The 20473-nt window shown below is 39.3% G+C and overlaps 1 protein-coding gene across 1 annotated transcript in view; it reads right to left on the bottom strand.

Annotated features, from left to right (window-relative positions):
* Positions 1-18844, bottom strand: part of Vapa (VAMP associated protein A) — a 30583-nt gene extending 11739 nt beyond the window's left edge. The window contains exons 1-4 of the mRNA XM_055628375.1: positions 18817-18844; positions 4026-4178; positions 2271-2374; positions 1398-1478 (exon numbers count right to left, since the gene is read on the bottom strand). Of these exons, the coding sequence (XP_055484350.1) occupies positions 1398-1478; positions 2271-2374; positions 4026-4178; positions 18817-18844 (366 nt within the window). The remainder of the gene's footprint in view (positions 1-1397; positions 1479-2270; positions 2375-4025; positions 4179-18816) is intronic.
* Between the last annotated feature and the right edge of the window lie 1629 nt (positions 18845-20473).

The raw sequence follows: 20473 nt of genomic DNA, 5'->3' as shown, positions 1-20473 counted from the left end.
TGTGTGTGTGTGTGTGTGTGTGTGTGTGTGTGTGTGTGTGTGTGTGTAAGAGAAAGAGAAAGAGAAACTGGGGTTAACGTATGTGGAAGTCAGAGGTTATGGCTGGATGTCTTCCTCAATTTCTTCCTACCTTGTTTTCCTAGAGGCCTCTCCCAGAACCCAGGATTTACCAGTTCAGCAAGGATGGAGAGTAGTGAACTCCTGGTATCTGTCCCTTCTCCAGTAGAGACAGCAATTAGGATGCCTCATCAGTGAGCTCAAGATACACACAGCACCTGTTGTGCTTTTTATATGAATGCTAGGGACTGAAACTAGTGCCTGATGCACTTTACCAACTGAGCCATCCCTCCAGCTCCGGAACGTATGTGACAGACAGATAAGACAGACAGACAGACAGACAGACAGACAGACAGACATATAGATAGGGATAAATTATATTGCAAGTAGAAGAGAGAGGGAGGGAGACAGAGAGGGGAGAGCTCATGTATGAAAAATATATTTGTAAGTAGAGGGAAAAAAGTTGAAAAGGGATCACAGAGGGAGATCCAGGAGCAAAAGTGGGCACATATGATCAAAATACATCAGCTATTTATAAGATTCTCCCAAAAAAAAAAAAAAAAATAAGAAAAACAATCTGTAATTAACCCAGGTAAGGTGATGGACACCTTCGCACTCTCACCTTCATTGACATTTGAACCAGACTGTCACGAAGACTGCCTATGTTAAAAAAGCTGGTGTCCCTCCAAACTGCTCAGTTTTGACAACTTCAAATGTCTTTTTATTGTTCCTAGAGAACAAGTAAACTGTCCCTGGACAGAAATCACCTACTGCTGCACATTAATGCTATGCACTTTACTGACAGCAAAGACGGTAACATCTGCAACCGCCACCAAAAACAAATCTACGTTTGATCAAGCCTCTAGAATGCAGCTTCCAATGAGAACTATTAGACAGAACAAGAAGACATGAGGACAGCATCACAGAAACCTATCTTTACTGTGTGACTGGACAGAGGTCTCCGTGGTTGAGAGTAGGTACTGCTCTTCCGGAGGCCTCAAGTTCAGACCCCAGCTTCAAGTGGTTCACAACTGCTTGTAACTCTAGCTCCAGGGGAATCCAACACCCTGTTCTGACTTCCACCCACAAGCACATGGCACAGACATACACACAAATTAAAATCTTAAAATAAAACAAAACAAAAAAACCTAGCATGCAGCAGAGTCTATAGACAAATCTAGTTTATTAGTTTTGGAAGAGCAAAGCAAAAATAAAACCACCAAAATAAAGAAATAAATCATAAAATTCAAATAGCATTACCAAGCTTTTTTTAACTTAAGTCTCATAAAATGACTAGCTACCCCCGGTCCAAAAACAATTATCTGATAGTTCTTACTTACCAGTTTATCATTTTCATTCGGCATTTCAAATACACATCTCAATTTAGAATCCATTAATTCATCAGGTTTTGCTTCTTTCCACTAAAAAAGAAAAAAAGGAGCAAAACAAAAAATCCAAACATGAGATAAGAGAGAGGATTGTGGCAAACAGGTTTTAGCTATAGCGACAACTGAAGTCTGAGTTTGGTGGCTTAGAAAACTGGTAAGCTTGTGGCTCAGCTGGAATCAAGGCTGGAGTACTTGCAAATCGCCTGCAATCATCTGCCAATGTCACTGGGTCTCTAGAAAATGACAGACCTACAATCACCATCAATTAAAACTACACTAGGATTGGGCCCATGAGATGGCTCAGCAGGGAAAGGCACCTAGTGCCAACACGATGACCTGAGCTCAATCTCAGGAACCATATGGTATGGGAGAATGGGAGAACCAACTCCACCACGCTGTCCTCTGACTGAAATAAAACAGGCTTCCTCATGCACCAAAGAAAACAAACAATGTAATGAAAAGAACGACAATGACAACAGCAATACATGTGACTTTCTTCTTCACTTTATGGTATACGCTTTCAATCCCAGCACTCAGAAGGCAGAGGCAGGATCTCCGTAGGTTCAAGGCCAGCCTGGTCTACAAAAATGCAAATCAGGCAGGATTATTACACTGAGAAACCCTGTCTTGAAAAACCAAAAAACAAAACTAAAAACATAAAACAACCCCCCCTCAAAGAACAGTATTTCAAGAGTTTTTAGCTCTTTATCATTTTGTTCTGATATTTAATTTTTAGCAAGGAAATCAGGATTGTGGGGAGCTAAACAAACTCAAAAGTTTAAACTGCATCTCCAAAAATAATTTCTGTACAACTTCTACACTTACCACAGCTTCCATATCTGAAATGTTTGGTGGAGCAAAAATTGTCTGTACCATGAACTTATGTTTACTCTTTTCATTCGGATCATAATCAAAGGGCTGTAGCATTACTAAACAGAAAGAAAAAAACATTATCTTCTACATTCTATCTCCTATTGCCTTAGTAATTCACAAATTTAAAGAAAATCAAGATAGATTCAAAAATTCAAAAGTATTCACTCTCAAGATCCACAATCAACTTGATAATTTTCAATTGTTATTCAATTCATTTTACACTGATTTTAATTTAGACAACTGAGACACTGTTTTAATAACTAGTTTTTCTAAACTGAATTTTAAACAACTACTCAGAGTGTGTTCATTTGTTTAAATCTAATTTTAGGATAACAAAGGAAGTCATAACTTCTTGATGTTCAGGCTTTCTTCTAGAATCCCAATAGCATTATATATATTATATATATGCCTCTAAACCTGACTAGCCTGTTACAAGTTTTAAGGTTCCAGGAGTTCAATCAGCATGCTTAATTTATGTGACATAAATCCAAGACCAGAGATTATAAACAATAAATCAGTAATTACTAAGAATGTATATGGAATCTTGCAGTCAGGTTCTAGTTTAAATATTCCCACTAGCCCTTAAATAATTCATTATTTTAACATTCTATATGCTTGAAAATAAAAGCTGTAGAATTATCTTAAAATTTTAGGAATATTATCAGGAGTCACCAGTGGTTTTTAATACATGCATTTCTTATGCCATACTCCCCAAACTGAGCCTGTGGTCTGAAACGACAAACAGATAATCCATGTGTTTTTTTCCTGCTCCCTTTGTAATTAACAAAAGCAGGAGTTGAGAACTATTGCAGAAAAGAAAAAAAAAAAAAAAAGAGGAAAGAAAAGAGAAAAGGAAAGGGAAGGAAAAAGGGAAGGGAAGGGAAGGGAAGAGAAAAGGGAAGGGAAAAGGGAAAAGGGAAAAGGGAGAAGGGAAAAGGGAAGGAAAAAGGGAAAAAGGGAAGGGAGAAGGGAAAAGGGAAGGGAGAAGGGAAAAGGGAGAAGGGAAGGGAGAAGGGAAGGGAGAAGGGAAGGGAGAAGGGAAGGGAAGGGAAAAAGTAAGTCTCTGTGTGAGTACAGGGACGCTCTCCCACAAGTTACATGGAGCCACACATTCTCAGACTTGCTGCCTATTTTGCAACTATGGCAGATGTTGTTCAGCAGCACTGTCTCTTCAAAAGGGCTGTCTGAGGAAGGAATGGACAGTTTATAGAGGGCATGTTCAATGGCACCAGCAGATTCTACTGAACTACTGTAAGCAATACACAGTGGGAATTAACAGCAGTGCAGTTTCAAGGCAAGACACTGCTGGCATTTACACTGAAAGGAATACACTCATCTGATCCTGATTTTATAAATAGGCCCATAACAGGTATATATTTTTAAGCAAAACACCAAAACACTTCTGCAGTTGCACAGAACATGACTTAGTCATAAAACACTGTCATTTTCAAAGAGGCAGTAAGAACACAGAATATGGTGGTAAGCTACAGAAATGTGTAACAGATGTGAAGTTTCATATTGACAATAACTAATCATATGCCCACATACAGGAGCAGAGTGAGAAAGTTTAAAAAAGTTTCTATATGGCAAGATACCCAAAAAACACCTTTAAACAAAAAACTGAAGCCAAATAATAAACAGATTAAATACAGGCACGAATGTCAATATTCCAAACTGCAAAAGCCTAGGTAGGACATGAACTGCTACCTGAAACAGTCACAGTTGACCCTGGGTCAATAATTCCACTGTTGGGCCTCACACAGTACCGGCGAGGTGCTGTAGTCTTCACTTTGAAACACACTTTTCTATCCGATGGATTTCGCAATTTAAGGTTTGTAGTGACTACATCTGTGAAGGGGCCTGTAAGGTTTAAGAAGAAAAAGAAAGTTAACTGGATTCACAATAAAAACATAATTCAAGATGAAATTAATATCATCTCAATTCTACTTTCTACAGAAAATAGGAATGGTCTTTTTTTTCACCTTTTGGTGATTCCATGCATGAAGTAACTCTCTGATGTCAGTTCTTTCATTTTGGTTGCATTTATGTTTGTGTGTTGTACATGAGCATGTGCATGCCACAGTGCCTATGTGTAGCTCAAAGACAACCTTTCAGAACTGGTGTTCTCCTTCTATTCTGTGGGTACCAGAAACCAAAATCCAGTCCTCAGGTTTGGCAACAAGCATCTCTCCCCAGTGAGCCCTCTCAAGCCACAACTGTACTCTTCTAGCATGCTCATGCCACATCACACGACTGACAATTTCCCAGTGGTCTTCACCAGTGCTAACGGTTCACGTTCACAAAGCCAACTCTGTCACTGAAGACACTAAAACCAGTACTCACACCTCACAATTCATTCACTCAAACGTGTGAAGTCTTATGAGTAGTATGTCATATGCTCTATCATCTTAAAGCTTTAGTTCTGTACTCAACAAAATGACAAGAACATAGAATTTTAAAAAACCGATCTACCTCTGCTTAGCCAGTAATAGCTCATTTTTTTCCAATGGGCTATGTGATGTGAAGATAAACCTATTTGTATTGGCCAAGACAAATTATACAGTTTAGTCTGCATAGCCAAGAATTCTTTATTGGTTTGACGCCAAAACATAAAACTTAAAAACATGTTAAATAGAAAATAACCCTACACCATTAACTACTCCCCAAAACAATTTTAAATGGTCCTTTAAAAAATCCATTTTATGCTTTTTGATTTTTACTTGTCAAGAAATGATGTTGATGATCTAATCAGAACACTCACCTAGCACAGCTATAATCCCACATTCAACCACCAGCACCAAAAAGGGGAGGAAAAAGCTAAGACGCCTGAAATACAACACAACTATCATAAAAGCCTACCTACTTTTTACTTGTCTGTTTTCACACGCTCATTTGGCTGTGTTATTTAGAGTACATGTCTACATACAGAGGATGTTCAGGAGTCAATTCTCTCCTACCATGTGGGCTCAAAGGACTGAAACAGCACTCTTCAAGCTCAACTGCAAGCTCCCTTACCCACAAAGTTACCTTCTGACCTCTTTCTTTAACTCTTAAACAAAAATCATGTTTTTAAAACTTCAGAACAGCCATACTTTGAAATTCGGGTTAAAAAAATTCTCCAACCATGTCCAATAAAGTTTGACTGAGTGTTGGAAAACTGTCTACAACATAGACTTCCAGAGAATAGAAGACTTCCAAGGAGATAGAAACAAACAGGTGTGCCTAATGCATAACGGGGGAAGGGAAAGTTTTAAAAGTGCTTAGATCAAGACTTGAGAAGTAAATTTTTATTCTGAGGTTATTGTTTCATTATAAGCTGATCATTCATTCTGTATACTATCTTACACCCTTTGTTGCTCCTCAATTGCTTGTTTTTGAAAAACAGATGATTTATCATCTCTACAACACAACTAACCAAGATAAAAGAGGACCACCCCCTACCACTTGTCCACTTTACCCCCCAAATCCACAGCATGAAGGGCAGAAATAACCACATCTGAAACAGATGGAGCAAGGAGTGCCCTCCCTAACTAACAATGTCAGTGCCCTTAAATCACAGCAGTAACTGGGAGTTTGTAGTGTGGCAGGCCTTCACAGCTGACCCTCATCACCCTGTGCACGACTGTAAAATTAAACTATATGACTGTAAAATAACTATATGATATTTTTAATCAACAAATTACTAGTAATTGTGTTCCGAAAAGAGTACTTAAATAACCCAGTAGGGATTATATTTTCTAAACATAAAAATGCAAAGATGAGATAATACATCAAAAGGAAAAAGAATCTCTCCAAAACAAAATGCTTAACTAGACAAATTAACCTTATGAAAATAATATCATAAATCCTGTAAGACCACCTAAAAGGTACAGTGGAGATTTTTTTTTTTCCCCAGTGCATCCCTCTAGGCGAACCTCAGTCACCCGGCCTACATTTTTAAGGCAAAGAATTCTTTAGGAGTCTGAAGAAAACTATAAGCCTCCTTAAAAGGATGCATAGGCGTTACACACAAAAACTTAACACAGAGCCGGCTGCAGTGGCACACACCTCTAACACCAGCCCTCAGGGAGGCAGAGACAGGTGGGCAGATCTCTGCTCTGGAGGCCAGCCTGCTCTACAAAGCAAGTCCAGGACAGCCAAGGCTACACGGAGAAACCCTGTCTTGAAAAACCAACCCCCCAGCTGTCCCCCCAAAACAACAACAACACTGAATTCATAAAAGCTAAGACTGTTAAGAAAGCTGTTATCACCCTACTACCCCCCCCCAAACAAAACACACACAATACCTTTACACCTCAGGAAAAAAGTATATATATATAAACAGAAGGTGCTACAAGCTACAAACATAAAGACACAAGATATTTTCCCTTGGCACCAGGTGCAAGAGGAGGAAAGGGGATATAAAATGGTAACATCGTGCAATGCCAGCGGTCCCACAGAATGATGACATTCCTACCCTACAGAACTCCAAGGTTCCTCCTGCTATAATGTGGGTCTTGAATGTTACCCAAAGGCCTACTCTCCAGCGTTAACTACTGGGAGGTGAGAGTATCCTTAAGAGGGGCCCCAATGAGAGGAAACTCCCTATTCTGACTCTTTGAACACTGGGCACACGTCTGGTTCGGGCACGCGAGCACACGCACACGCACACACACACTAGCAAAGCATTCATATACAGAAAATCTAAAAATTAAAAAAAAAAAATTAAGGAATTCTGACTATGGTTCTAAAGGAAGCCATTCAAAATTTTAAAACTTTCATCCATAATGATGTGAATTACTACCAATAAAATCTTTAGTTGTCAAGCTACAAAAAAGAATCAACCAGGGGTAGGAAGCACTTTGTTTTGTCCTTTATTATGATAATTTCCATAACGAAGCTGAAATAATTACACTGTGAACATTCACATACATAATCCGATTTGATTCTACTAATATTGTGCTGTTTCAGACATTTCCATCCAACCCTTTGGGCACACAAGGCTTCAAGAGCCTACAGCATTTCTGCATGTCTTCCTATCCTCTCAGGGAGGTGTTAAGCAGAAAAGTCTTATGGGATAACATCTCCTTCCTGAGGACCAGATAGGGCATGTTTACTGCCCCAGATACCCTGCAACAAAGGTCAGGAAACATCCGTGAGAACGCCATGAAAGATTAAGGTTCCTTAAGCTCAGGGTTTCTCTGCTCTCATGCAAAACCACTCTAAGCACAACTCCAATTGAAGGCCTTTGTCACCCACTTTGGAACCTAGGGTGACTAAGAATTACAGAAGCTCTTGCAGGGCTGTGAACAGCAAAGTCATCAAGTCTTCTAACACCTATGACACTGCAGCAAGCGAAATGTCTTTTCACAGCTGCTTACAAGGCTTTTTTTCCTCAGTTTTTCACTAGGCTACTCAGCCTGTTAGTGGCTTCTACATAACAGCACAAAGTTCAATACCAAATAATGCACTTTAAAATGGAATCATAGCTGATTATACAATTCATATGAAATTATATCCATACACTACTTTATGATATTTCACATTTTTCCTACTATATGGATGCCTTGTCCCATTCTTTCAATTACACCATAGCCTCCTAAGGAAACATTTAATTTACTGTTGACTGAGAACTTAACAAGCTTTGAGTCCTTGTGCTTCAAATATATGTTGAATTACCATATGTCATTAGTCATTTTTACACAAGAAAAAATAAAAGGCAAAAGTATACATGTTTTACTTCAAATGGTAATTCTTGTTTTTCATAAACCATTCTGGCCTTACATTTTTATCCTTTGACCATACTGCCCCTTTACTGTACTGCTATCAGAACACAAAAGGTAAAAATCTTGTCTAAGCCCCCTCACCAGCCCCAAATGAGTTCTATTTCTATTCAAAAAAGATTTAGTTAAAACACTGAAAAATTAAAAAAAAAAAAGCCCCTTATGAAATTTCACTAAAAAAGAGAACACAGTGGTCTAAACTAGCTTTCCAGAAATTATAAAATCCAATCACAAACAGGTTGGCGCATTGCCTTTGGCAGAGGCAGATGGATCTGGGCCAGCCTGGTCTACAGATCGAGTTCCAGCATAGCCATGGCTACACAGTGAAACTGTCTCAGGAAAAAAAAAAAAAAAAAAAAAAGAAACAAAAACATACATACACAAAGATCCAATCATATTTAAGGAAAGAGAAAGAGAGACCAAACATCTATTTTAAAGAGTTCACTATTGAAAATGTAGTAAATTGGTCGCATGAGAAATGAGGTAGAATGAACAACAAAGCCAGGATTACATCCAAGAAAAAGCAAGCACCATAAAAATTCCTTGCCTGCTTGTCTCTTTCAACTAATTGCCTCTGCATGCACTTTTGATCAAATCTCTATAGTCTTGTCTCTAAGTGTATAATACCTTAAAGTGTAAAGTTTACCTCTATCTCAAGGCATAAAAACTCTTGTCAGTTGTATTAAAAAAAAAAAAAAAAGAAACACCTAAGCTTCCCAGTAGTCAGCTACATATTTTTCCTTTGGTGTTGAAACTGCTTATATAGGACTCCCACAACTGACAAAGGTCCCAGCTCCTAGACACAGACACCAAAATCTGTGGGTGTTCAGGCCTATTATATAAAATGACAAGCATATTTTTTACACATAACCTATATACATCTACCACGATTCTTTAAAATATATCTAGATTACAATACCAAATACAAGGTTAATACTATTTCAATTGTTACATGTTACACGGTTTATGCATGTTTGATACAGGCTTATTTTTTTTAATGCCTTTTCTTTTGAGCAGTTGTTTAAATCTCAAGGTGTGGAATCTGTGGGCCTAGTGTCAACCGTTCAGATTTGATTCTGTTCTAGTGGCTTTGTTTTGTTTTGTTTTCTTAATCCTAAAACAACGGCCTACTGAACCAATCCACAATATCTGGGGAAGAGGGACCATAAACCTACTTGTTTAATCCTATGTGCAGGGACAATTCCCAGAGAAATATGTTATCACCAAATACATCCAATAACATTCTTACAAGAAGCCAGCAATGGATGGCAACGTATCACATTTGTATGCAGCTTGACCTAACATTTACAAAGGTGTTACAAATTAAGCTATTTTTTATGTGTATTGGCGTTCTGACTGCATGTATGTGTGGGTTGGAGTATTAGATTCCCTGGAACAGGAATCACAGACAGCTATGAACTGCCATATGGGTACTGGGAATCGAACCTGGTTCCTCTGGAAGAGCAGCCAGTGCTCTTAAACCTGAACTATCTATACAGGCCCAACAAATCAGGTTTACTTAAATTTAAAAATTTATTCTTATTTTGTCTGTGTATGAGACACATGTGTATTGGTGCTACAGTGCAAATGTGAAAAGTCAGGACAATTTGAAAAAGTATGTTCTCTATATGGGTCATAGGATCAAACTCAAGACTGTCAGGCATGGGAACAAGTGTCTTTACCCACTGAGCTATCTTGCCAGACCAGATTAGACCTTAACTACCATTTTAATTGTAAATCAGCATTCCATGTGTTATCTAAACCAAAGAGATTCTCCGAAGATCAATTAATTTGGAAGTAGCACCACAATGGGAACACTCCTAACATAAACTGTGTATATTCAAGGAGTCTGAGTAAGGGTAAGTTTCAAAAAATAACGGCTGATTACATCAATTGTTTTTGAAGCAATAATCTAGGCAATAAAGATCAATAATAGTCCAAAGTTTCTACGGCAGCTAGGTATTAAATAAACATCCTTAGAGAAAGAAGTGCTTTCTGTGGATGTTTTCCACTAGTGGCCTTTGTGTAAGGCTGTGGATCTGGCCATCTTTGGTGACAGCTCCTGGTATCAAGCATGTAAACAAGAGTCATTCCTTTGTAATTTCTTTGTGTTATGTTTCTGTTATCAAAGTTTGACAAGTCATTCCCTTTTGAGTGTAACTTACACAGATGTTACACAACTAATCTTTATATACCTTTTCCTGTAAAACTATAGAAATATTTAATCTACTAGTGAAAACGATATAGGACAAATGAATCCTTCTAATTAATCTCCCAAAAGTGTCAGTCAAATTAATAAATTATTTAAATTATGTTCATTATACCTATTATATATTCACTGTAGCAAATCTCAGAAAACAAAAAATTGATAAAAACCCAGCACACTAATCCCAATAGAACTAAATATTGAGAGCATTCTTCCAGCCTTTTTTCTGTTACAATAAATGCTTATGTACCAACCAGTTTATCACCACAAGCAAGACAACTGTGATACAATACAGTCTATGAAATACACTTTGCCAAAAACACTGAAATCCAAGAGTAATCAAGCCTCTTTAATCAAACACAAAGCTTACAGAAATATTAATACATCTAAATACAAGGCTGTCTATTAGACAACTGATACGGTCTTTTCAACAAATCCATCACACCACTTAATTACAGGAACAGAAAAAGACAGCGAGAAACATTAGCACGCAGCAACCTAATGCAATGCACATGTTGAAAGAAACAACTAAAACCAGTAGTACAACTGGAAAAATTTCAAGACTGATTAGACGCTATTAAAGATTTCCTGTTGGGTTTTAAATAAGAATATCATGATATGCCAAGAAAACGTTTCTTTTTGTTAAGAAATTTTACAGATTCAAATAAGGAATGAAACGTTAGGTCCTAGAATACTTGTTTTAGAAGTACTTAGGCAACCACTAAAGATATATGTCAGTCAGTAGCAGAATGTTTGCCTCAGAGGCATAAAGCCTGAGGCTCAATTACAGCGCACCTCCCCCCTCCAGAAAGGCAAACAAAAATATACAAGTAAATCAAGATATTAACAAATATGTTTAATTATTAAGTCACATTTTAAAGACGCATACAATGTAGTAACACTTGGAAATTTTCCTAAGTTTAAAATTTTGAGTGATCTGAGTCACATTTCAGTTATAGTTAAAGGAGGTAAACAAGCATTTGCAAATAATAGTTCTTTTAGGTTTAGGTTTCTTCTAAAAACAACTTTTCATAATTCTAAGAAAGCCAGATCCTCCATCTCAAAAAAGTAAGTAAACCCTCACATGACAGTCTTTCAAAAGACATAAAGCCAACAAGGAAGAGATCAGAAGTGGCTAATTTAAAAAAAAAAAAAAAAAAAGGAAATCTCGCCAGCCAGCAGGGTCCCTTCATAAAGCATTTCTGTGTGGTAAAAAGGCTTTTAACCAGGCATGTGCACACCTTTAACCCTAGCACTTAGAAGGCAGAGGCAGGAGCACCCTGAGCTCTAAGCCACCCAAAGGCTACAAAAAGAGTGTCTTAAAACAAAACAAAACAAAACAAAAAAGCTGTAACAGAAAACTCAAAAGGTAAGGGAGGAATGATGGGGAGAAAAAGGTCAAAGGACGCAAAGTAGCACATGTGCAGATGAACACCTATATTCTAGAGATTTAATAGTACACATGACATTCAACTATGCTGTATCTGGATTCCTGCTGTGACAAAGCTTTCACTAATGAGGGAGGAGGTCAACGGGGGGGGGGGGGGGGGAGTTAGGGAAAGAGAGAAGAGGTACAGGAACAAACTGACTGCTTCAATCATGCAGCCACTTTCTACCTATCCATGACATCATGTTAGGGATCTGAGATGGATTATATTGTCAACTTGACAGGATCTAGAACTACACCAGTGAGGGGTGTCCAGGTTAGGTTAGCTGAGGTAGGAAAACCCTCATCAAATGTGAGTGGCATCATTCCACAGTTCAAGTCCTAGACTATAAAAAGGAGACAGGTAAGCACCAGCATTCTGCTTCCTGACTGAGAATTCAACGTGACCTTGAACTCCTGTTGCCAATTTCCTCACTATGATGGACTGCATCTCCTAGGACTGCTAAGTTGAATGAAATAAGCCTTTCTTCCTTAGGTTGCCTGTCCTGTTATTTTGTCACAATGATAAAAACCAGAATCTTAAATATGCATAACAAAATTTTGTTGGGGGGGAGTCTGATACACTAAAGCAATAGTATTAACAATGCTAACAGTTTTTTAAAATACCGAATTCTGAAGAACTTAAATCAAGTTTTCCCAATTTTTATACATATGCCTCCTTCTTATCCATGGGAGATATGTCCCAAAACCCCTAGTGGATGCCTAAATATCAAAACCAGAATCAAGTCCTATAATTTAATGCCTTTTCCATTTTAACTAAACCTGTATCACATGCCATACCCACATACTCTTCTCGTGTGAGGTACAACAGCAAAGCCAAAGACAATCCCTTTCACTTTTCAAAACTTCATGGAAAAGAGGCCTGCCTTTCTTATTGTAGATCTTCCTAACATCAGAAAAGAATTTCTTCCTTTCCCTATTAAGCTGAGAACTTTGCACTTAAAAAAACACTCTGTGGCTTCTCTTGGGCATATCCAGACATACTGAAAATGCCAGCCTTACTGTTAATTTTTTAGGCCATTTTTAAATAAAATAAAGGTAACCTGAAAACCAATGTTGTAATAGCAACAAAATAAAAAGAAAATGTCTAAGTAACAGGTTGGTGGGCAGCTTTGCAGTATGGAAATGAGTGGCCAAGCAGATAGTCAGGCCCTTGGCAAGAAGGAAAGACAACGCTTGGTTTCATCCTTTAACTCGGAAGGAAGCAAATTTAAACTTCTAAACTGTGTCTGGAAATTTTTCCCTTTCTATTTTGGGACCACAGCTGATCCAAATCACAGAAAGCAAAACTCACAAATGAAGCGGGGTACTACTGCATATTTCCCAACTTGATTAAAATGATTTTGAAGTGATTTTTGTATTTTAACCGTGTGCAGGTACACATGTGCAAGCATGTGGAAGTCAAAGAATAAACTTAGGTGTTAGCAGGAACCATCCATTCCTTTGAGATAGTGTCTCACTTGCCTAGACCTTACCAACTAGTCTGGACTGACAGGCCAGCAAGGCCCAGGGATCCTCCTGTGTCTCCAGTGCTGGGATTAGGAGCATGAGCCACCACACCCTCCTTTTTACCTGCGTGCAGGAATCCAAACTCTGGTTCTCATGCTGGCAGGTAAAAGCCATCTTCCTAGCCTCCCACCCCCTTTCCTTGAGACTGGATTTCATGTAGCCCAGGCTAGCTCACAACTCCAGGTTCTCTTGCTTCCTTCCACCATTCCAGTGCTAGGATTGTAAGCTTGTGGCACCAATGCCAACACCAAGCTAAATGACTTTTTGATACTTACCTGTAGTCACAAACCTTCATAAAATCTAAGCCACACAATCCCAAATAACCTGACTCAATTTTTTCTGACTCTACAAAAAAATACAAAAATCAAACAATCCACTTAGTCAACTCTTTTCTTTGGAGGGGGGGGAGGAGGCTAGTCAACTCTACAAAAAGTACCGTTAACCTCATTTTTTAGAACACTGAAAATTCAAAATACATGTGTACCAGGCAAGTTAAAAACCCAATTGTAAAAAGATCAAAGTTTTTTTTAAATGAGAGCTGCTATTGCAGATGAAATCACCCCACAAAAATTTAATCAGTCCACATCTAGATACACTTACAGAACCAAAGGCCTACTCAGTGCCTTCTCATTAGTATCGACAAGTTTTAAACATGCCCGTCACACCAGTAGGAACATGGTCTTCCTCACAGCCCTCTCCCATATACCCCAAAGAAAATGTTACCAGTCTCATCCAGACATTCAGTGCTTAGCTCAGTCAACAGCACCACCGCTCTTCCATTTCATGCGTGCCATCTATGAAAACACGCCTTCTCTCTTTTGACCTTTCATTATCTCCAACACCAATGTCATCTCTTGCCACAACTGTTGCACCACAACACCTAATTACCTCATTTCTAATACCAATCAGCATAGCTGCCATTAAGTATTTCTTTAATGAAACACAAAATACCCTAACCCAGCTTTATAGCTGGCCCTCCCCGCCAAAAAAACAGGAGTTAAAACACACACACACACACACATGTAAAGACCCTCACTGGCTTAGGACAAAAAAAAAAAAAAAGAAACTTCTAACTTGACCTACCAGACCAGAACCATATTTCTACCACTGCTGCCTGGAACCCTTCCAGCTTAATTACATCATAACATCCCGTGCTCCTTCCTCCTCCTTCAGGATGCGGCCTACCTTTTCCTTTCTTCCTCTAGGTCAGTGGTTCTCAACTGTCCTAAATGTTGCTGCCCTTTAATACAGTTTCTCATGTTGTGGTGACCCCAACCATAAAATTTTTGTTGCTACTTCACAACTATAATTTTGCTATTGTTATGAATCCTAATATATGTATTTTTGGAGACAGAGGTTTGCCAAAGGAATCATGCATGACCTACGGGCTGAGAGCCACTGCCCTAGGTAATTTCTATTTACTACTGGAATCTTAGTTCTCAACTGTCAAAAGGCTTCCCCTACATGTCATCCATCTGAAAATTGGGATCATGACCTTTATAGAATTGCCCCCACAAAAACAGCGACTTCACAATTGTAGCTCCAACACCTAACCCTGACAAATTTATGACTGATTTAATTCTAAAAACAAGAAGTTTACAAGCAGAGATGCATTAAAGTCATATCAACAGAGGTAAAAAGATTATAAGTATGCATATGACGAATTACAATGTTACTAAAAAAAAAAGTATGTTCAGGCCTAAGGGGGAAGGGGACTTGGAATATGTGGGTTTTGAGCTCTCATTTGCTAGAAGCATTCAAATCTAAATAGCACATTAAGGACTGTGTAGTCTTTGAGCCAGTGAATGGCTCCATGGGTGAGACACTTGCCACTCAAGCCTGACCTCCTGAGTTAGATCCCAGATGTCCTCTGACCTCCATACACACCACTGCACAAGCAGGAAGACACAGCACCTCCCTCCCTCTTTCTTTCTCTCTCTCTCTCTCTCTGTCTCTCCATTCACACACATACACCCATACACTGATAATTTTTTCAATCAGCCAGTGGTGGTGCACACCCCAGAACTCAGGAGGCTGAGGTAGGCAGATCTGAGTTCAAGGCCAGCCTGGTCTACAGTCCCAGATCAGCCAGAGTTACATGGTGAGACCTTGCCTCTAAAACCAAAAACAGAAAGTAATTGACTGAAGTCTGAAGGAAATTCAGAATTGGGTATACGCCAAAATGTGCAGGAACATAGAGAAAGAAAAAAACCTAGTAAGTCTGAATAAGGAAAGCAACAATGAGGTTGAACCCAAATCAAGGTCTCAGAAACAGTAACATTTAAGGAAGGACACAAACAGGACTTAAAGGTAGGGGAGAGGGCAGAAAATAGTGATACTGAAGTCTGAGGAAGTTTTTTGAAGTAGCAGTAACTGGTCAAGTTAGGTAAAATTGGAACTTATCAATTCAGGAGACAATCAAGCAGTGAGGACACAAGTGACTACAGTGACCTGACTACAGTGAAGGAGGGAGGTAAAGGAACTAGACAACAGTAAACATGGACTTTTCCCAAAAAGTCTAAATGCAAAAGAAACAAAGGACCAGAAGAATTAGACAAAGGGTTGGGAAACAAGTGTGCCTTGTTTGCTTATTTGATTTTTTTTTAAATGAGACACTTTGGTTAACTTGTATGTTAATAAGAAGACAGTGACTGAAAACATGAGGGACAAAAATCTACTAGAAAATGATCTGAGTCATGAGTGATTTGACCTAAGAATTTGACCAGTAAGAATTGAAAGGAACAAAATCTTTCTCAGGGAAGAGAGCATGTATGTATATAGACACACAGGTGCTAAAGGCAATATACTATAGCAAAAAACATCCCAAACAAACAGAACAAAAACAAACAAAACCTTACCCTATGGGCAAGGAGATACTTATAACTGTTAATGACTGGCTAAGGATTATATTTTAAGGCAGTTTGTAAGGTTATCCTCCCAGAATTTGGATGTAGCTCTTTTGGAATAAGAGGATTTTCTGGAGCTATGTAAAATTTTCTAAGTACCCAGAAGACTGTAGTATTTATCAGCACTTGTGCTTATCTTAGTGATATGCTGCTATTCAAAGATGTGCTGGGGTATAAGGTACTATTTCTATAATCCCAGCACTTGGAAGAAGAGGAAGGCAGAACAAGAATTCAAGGTCTTAGATGCAGAACACAGAAAAATCAATCTGGAACTGATTGAGAAACTTCCTCCCTACTAACTAGCTTTCATGGTGCCTGAAGACACTATGCAGGCCACTTGGGAGAAAAGACATCAAAAAAATTCCCCACACTAGACCCACACAAACTACAGTATCCACCTGCCAGGGAAGACACGCCCACTGGGGTAATAGTGGCATGATTAATATGGGGTAAGCCAATCAGTTTCTAACTGTACTTAAAACATGACCACAAGAAGCACTGTTACCTGGCTAACTAACACTCCACTGCTGGGGAAATCTTAGTAGAACCTACTACTTTAGGAGAACCTACTACTGGTGTCTTACTAAATTCTCATGTTGTTGACCTGCATCTAAACATTCATGTTTATACCCATAGATAAGTGCCGCTCTCAATCTTTATCAGAGAAGCTTCTTTTCATATCGAGCAGTAAGTAAGTAGTTCAGGAATCATAAGTGTTAAGATTAGTGACGGAGAGTGCTCCATCCTGAATGGGCCACACTCCTCTCAAGGCTTAGAGAATATCAAAGAGAAAATGACACAATGACAGAAGAGAGTGCTTGCTATGAGATGCTGTCTTCTGGTGACGTGATGTGACATGACACGGTCACTGCAATTCTAAGCTCACAGCAGCTGTGGTTACCTACACAAGACCTGCACTTGATCAAGTCAGCTGACCATTATTAAGAAAGGGGTCAACTTTCTTTGGGGGAAGGGAGGTGGCTCCAATGGACAGCCTCACACCAACACACATGGGGATAGCCTAGCTGAATTCAGTAGACTTTTTAAGGTAGGCAGAGCTTGGGGAGATAGCTTAGCAGTTAAGAGCACTTGCTGCTCTTTTGGAGGACCTGAGTTCAGTTCCCAGAACACACACAATCAGCTCACCACAATCATCTCCAGCTTCAGGGTATCCTATCCTCCAGTCTCCAAGGGCACCTGCACTCATATGCACACAGCCCCATGAAGACACACACACACCTAATTAAAACTAATAAAACTATTTTTTCCAAGGTCATGAAGGTGGGAGGGGAACGTAGGAGGGAGGTCAGGTGGAGGAGAACACCAAAGTAGGGGTGGACAAGATCAAGATACACATTGTGTGTGCGTGCGTGCGTGTAAACTGTCAAAGGATAATATCGTTAAAAAAAAATTTAAAGATGGCTGGAGAGATGACTCACTGGTTGAGAACACTGGCTGTTCTTCCAAAGGCCCTAAGTTCAATTCCCAGCAACCACATGGTGGCTCATAACCATCTACAGTGAGATGGTTCTTTTGGTGGGTATGGCAGAACACTGTATAAATAATATATAAATAAATAAATATTTTTAAAAAATTTGCAGGTGGTTTGAGATGGTTCAGTGGTTGAGAACACTGGCTGCTCTTGCTGAGGATCCAAGTTCAATTCCTGGAACCCACATGGCAGCTAATGACATTTGTAACTCCATTTCCAAAGATCTGACACCCTCTTCTGTGCTCCACAGGCACGCAGCACCTAAACAGTGTACATGCAGGAAAGAGACTTCTACATAGAAAATAAAAATAAATCCTTTTAAATTTAAAAAAAATCTTTAAACAGAATTCAAGATCCTCATGGTTATACTTGGGAGTCCAAAGCCAGCCTGGGAAGTCTGTCAGAGAGATCACAGGTCTCTCTCTATTCCTTGGATACTAACAAGAGCTACCTCCAACACAATGATTTCAGTTTTTTTCTCTTTTCCCTGACCATTAAGAGGAAAAAACTGTCTTCTTCAAACTTCCCTCCAATACTGTTAGCAGCTAGGAAAAATTAAATGCTACACAAAACAATAAGCAAAAAAGTTTTTTCCATGCAATATCCAATTTCAAATCTAAATTATTGGTCAAAAGTAAAAATGTTCTGATGCACTAAAGCACTAAAAGATCAGCTTTAGAATCATTCTACAATCATGAAAGATTTTTCTATGTATTGCCAGTTAACATTTTTGAGTAAAAGACTGAGATATACAGAAGTATACCTGCTTTTCCAAAATTGTACAAAGTAATGATAATTCTTATCAAGTCATTATTGATGTTAAAGGAAAACCATCAATCTTAGAATGGTTTCTGAAGAAACCTATTTGGATTCAAGCTATGATGAATACAAATAATTCAAATAAACCTAGAAAATATTTTTGCAAAAGTACAAATGCTTAAATGAAATTACATGTAAAAATCAGATATTTTTTGATATGGTTAACCAAAAGATCATGTACACAGTGGATTCAGAATCAAGCTTAGCTTAGAGCTATGCATTTAAACAGAGGCTTCCATTGTACCAACTTATCTTTGACTAACAAAGTAACATTAAGGAGGCAAGCATCAAACCCCAAATGTCAAACTCCTACTTCAATCCTCTGCTGTCTCTCCCTATCATCTCCATTTCGCCCACCTTTGCAGAAGCCTGAACAGCCGGGCATCTCGGTGTATGCTTCTCATCTCCTCACCTCAGAGTTCACCAACCCTTCGTATACCTTTCCCCAAGCAACTGAAAAGAGTCCTTTCCCTTCCTTAAGAGAGTTCTACAGAAAATCAGGCTTTTTTTTTTTTTTCCTTTCCTCAGACAGGCTACTGGCTCTATGTTACTATTTATATGCCTTTTCGGTCTCCCTCACTAGTCTTGATATCATTTTTTGATACTAGTCTTGGCATCATCTTGGTAACAGAAGAGCCTGCTGTATAAACACAGTTGTAATTATTTAACATCAAAAATAAGTGATCTACGTGGATAAGGAATAATGTAGTATATCTTCTGATGGTTTTTAAAACCTGCCTCATAAAATACTTTTCCCACGTGACTATGCAGTAGAAAAAATTTGCTCTTACACCATCCAAAGTGAAAAGCAAACCACTCTGAATATCATAAATATGTACATTAAATTGATTCCACTAATGATGGATGCCCCGCCCAGCCCCTCCAAAAACCCCAACACAGAAATTTGCTGCAGCAAAATGCACTCAAAATATCAGAGGTTCTGAGACACTGTCTAGTGTCTCCTACGTAGCCAAGGCTTGCTTCAAACTTTCGATGGTTCCTGGCTTGGCCTCAAAAAACCGGGATTATAAATGTGGTTCAAAAAAAAAAAAAAGCATTAAAAAAAAAAAAGTAAATAAATGTAGTTCACTACCCCTAGTTCCATAAAATAAGTTCTTGTGTAGTGAGGAGCCCTGTGTGTTTCCATTCAGAGAAACTTGTCACTGCACTGAAACACCTGCATAGTGCTACTAGCAAAACACTCTAAGTGTAAGTCCTGAAACTATTTAAAATATAAAAAATTTAAATACCTGAAACTATTTTACGTTGTTCCCAACAGGAACAATCCAGCTATTTTCATTTGGATTCAATCACATTATAATGGGTTTTCTTTTTCTTGTAGTAGTGGAATCGCTATGCACCCAAAGGAAATTGTTATCATCGCAGTTCCCAAAGCCCAAGGTATTAACTTTCAAAGGGGTGGGGGGAGACTCAGTTTACACTTAAAGATAGAAAGGAGCACGTTTTCTTTTTAGATCCACTCTGTCGGTATTCCTTAAAAATACAGAAGTTGTTCGGTTTAACTTTTCTTCCCCAACGTACCCTTCACAACCAGAAAGAGGCGGACGGCCTTGCATCTGAGCAAGGCTCACCGAGCCAGTGACAGGCTATCACAGTCAAGGCTCCAAAGTCAACAGTTCCAGAGCTGGGTGGCACCTTATCAGCTTTCTCGGGGGATGCTGGGAAACGGCAGACGTAGCAGTCACCAACACTGAGGATTCTTCAGCAAAAAAAGACAGCGTGAACTCGGGGCCTAGGCGGCTCGAGGAGCGGGTCCTCCGTGCCGAGGGCCAAGCCCAAGCGACACAGGGGACCCACAGCCACTGCCCCACGGCCATCCTCCCCCCGGCTGACGCACAGCTCTCCGCCGCGCGCGCCTGGGGCCCCGCCAGCACTCGGGGTCGGTCGCAGCCAGACGGCGCTGCGCCTCGCCGGAGCCCCGCACCTGACAGCGGAGAGCCGGGCCGAGGCCCGCGGCCGCCCCGCCCGGCCCCGAGCGCCTCGCCCGGCCGCA

The sequence above is a fragment of the Psammomys obesus genome, unplaced genomic scaffold (genome assembly GCF_907164565.1).
Source record: "Psammomys obesus unplaced genomic scaffold, mPsaObe1.curated_primary_1811, whole genome shotgun sequence".
NCBI classification, from domain to species: domain Eukaryota; kingdom Metazoa; phylum Chordata; class Mammalia; order Rodentia; family Muridae; genus Psammomys; species Psammomys obesus.
The sequence above is the reverse complement of the archived record's forward strand: the minus strand, read 5'-3'. Positions and strand labels throughout refer to the sequence as shown.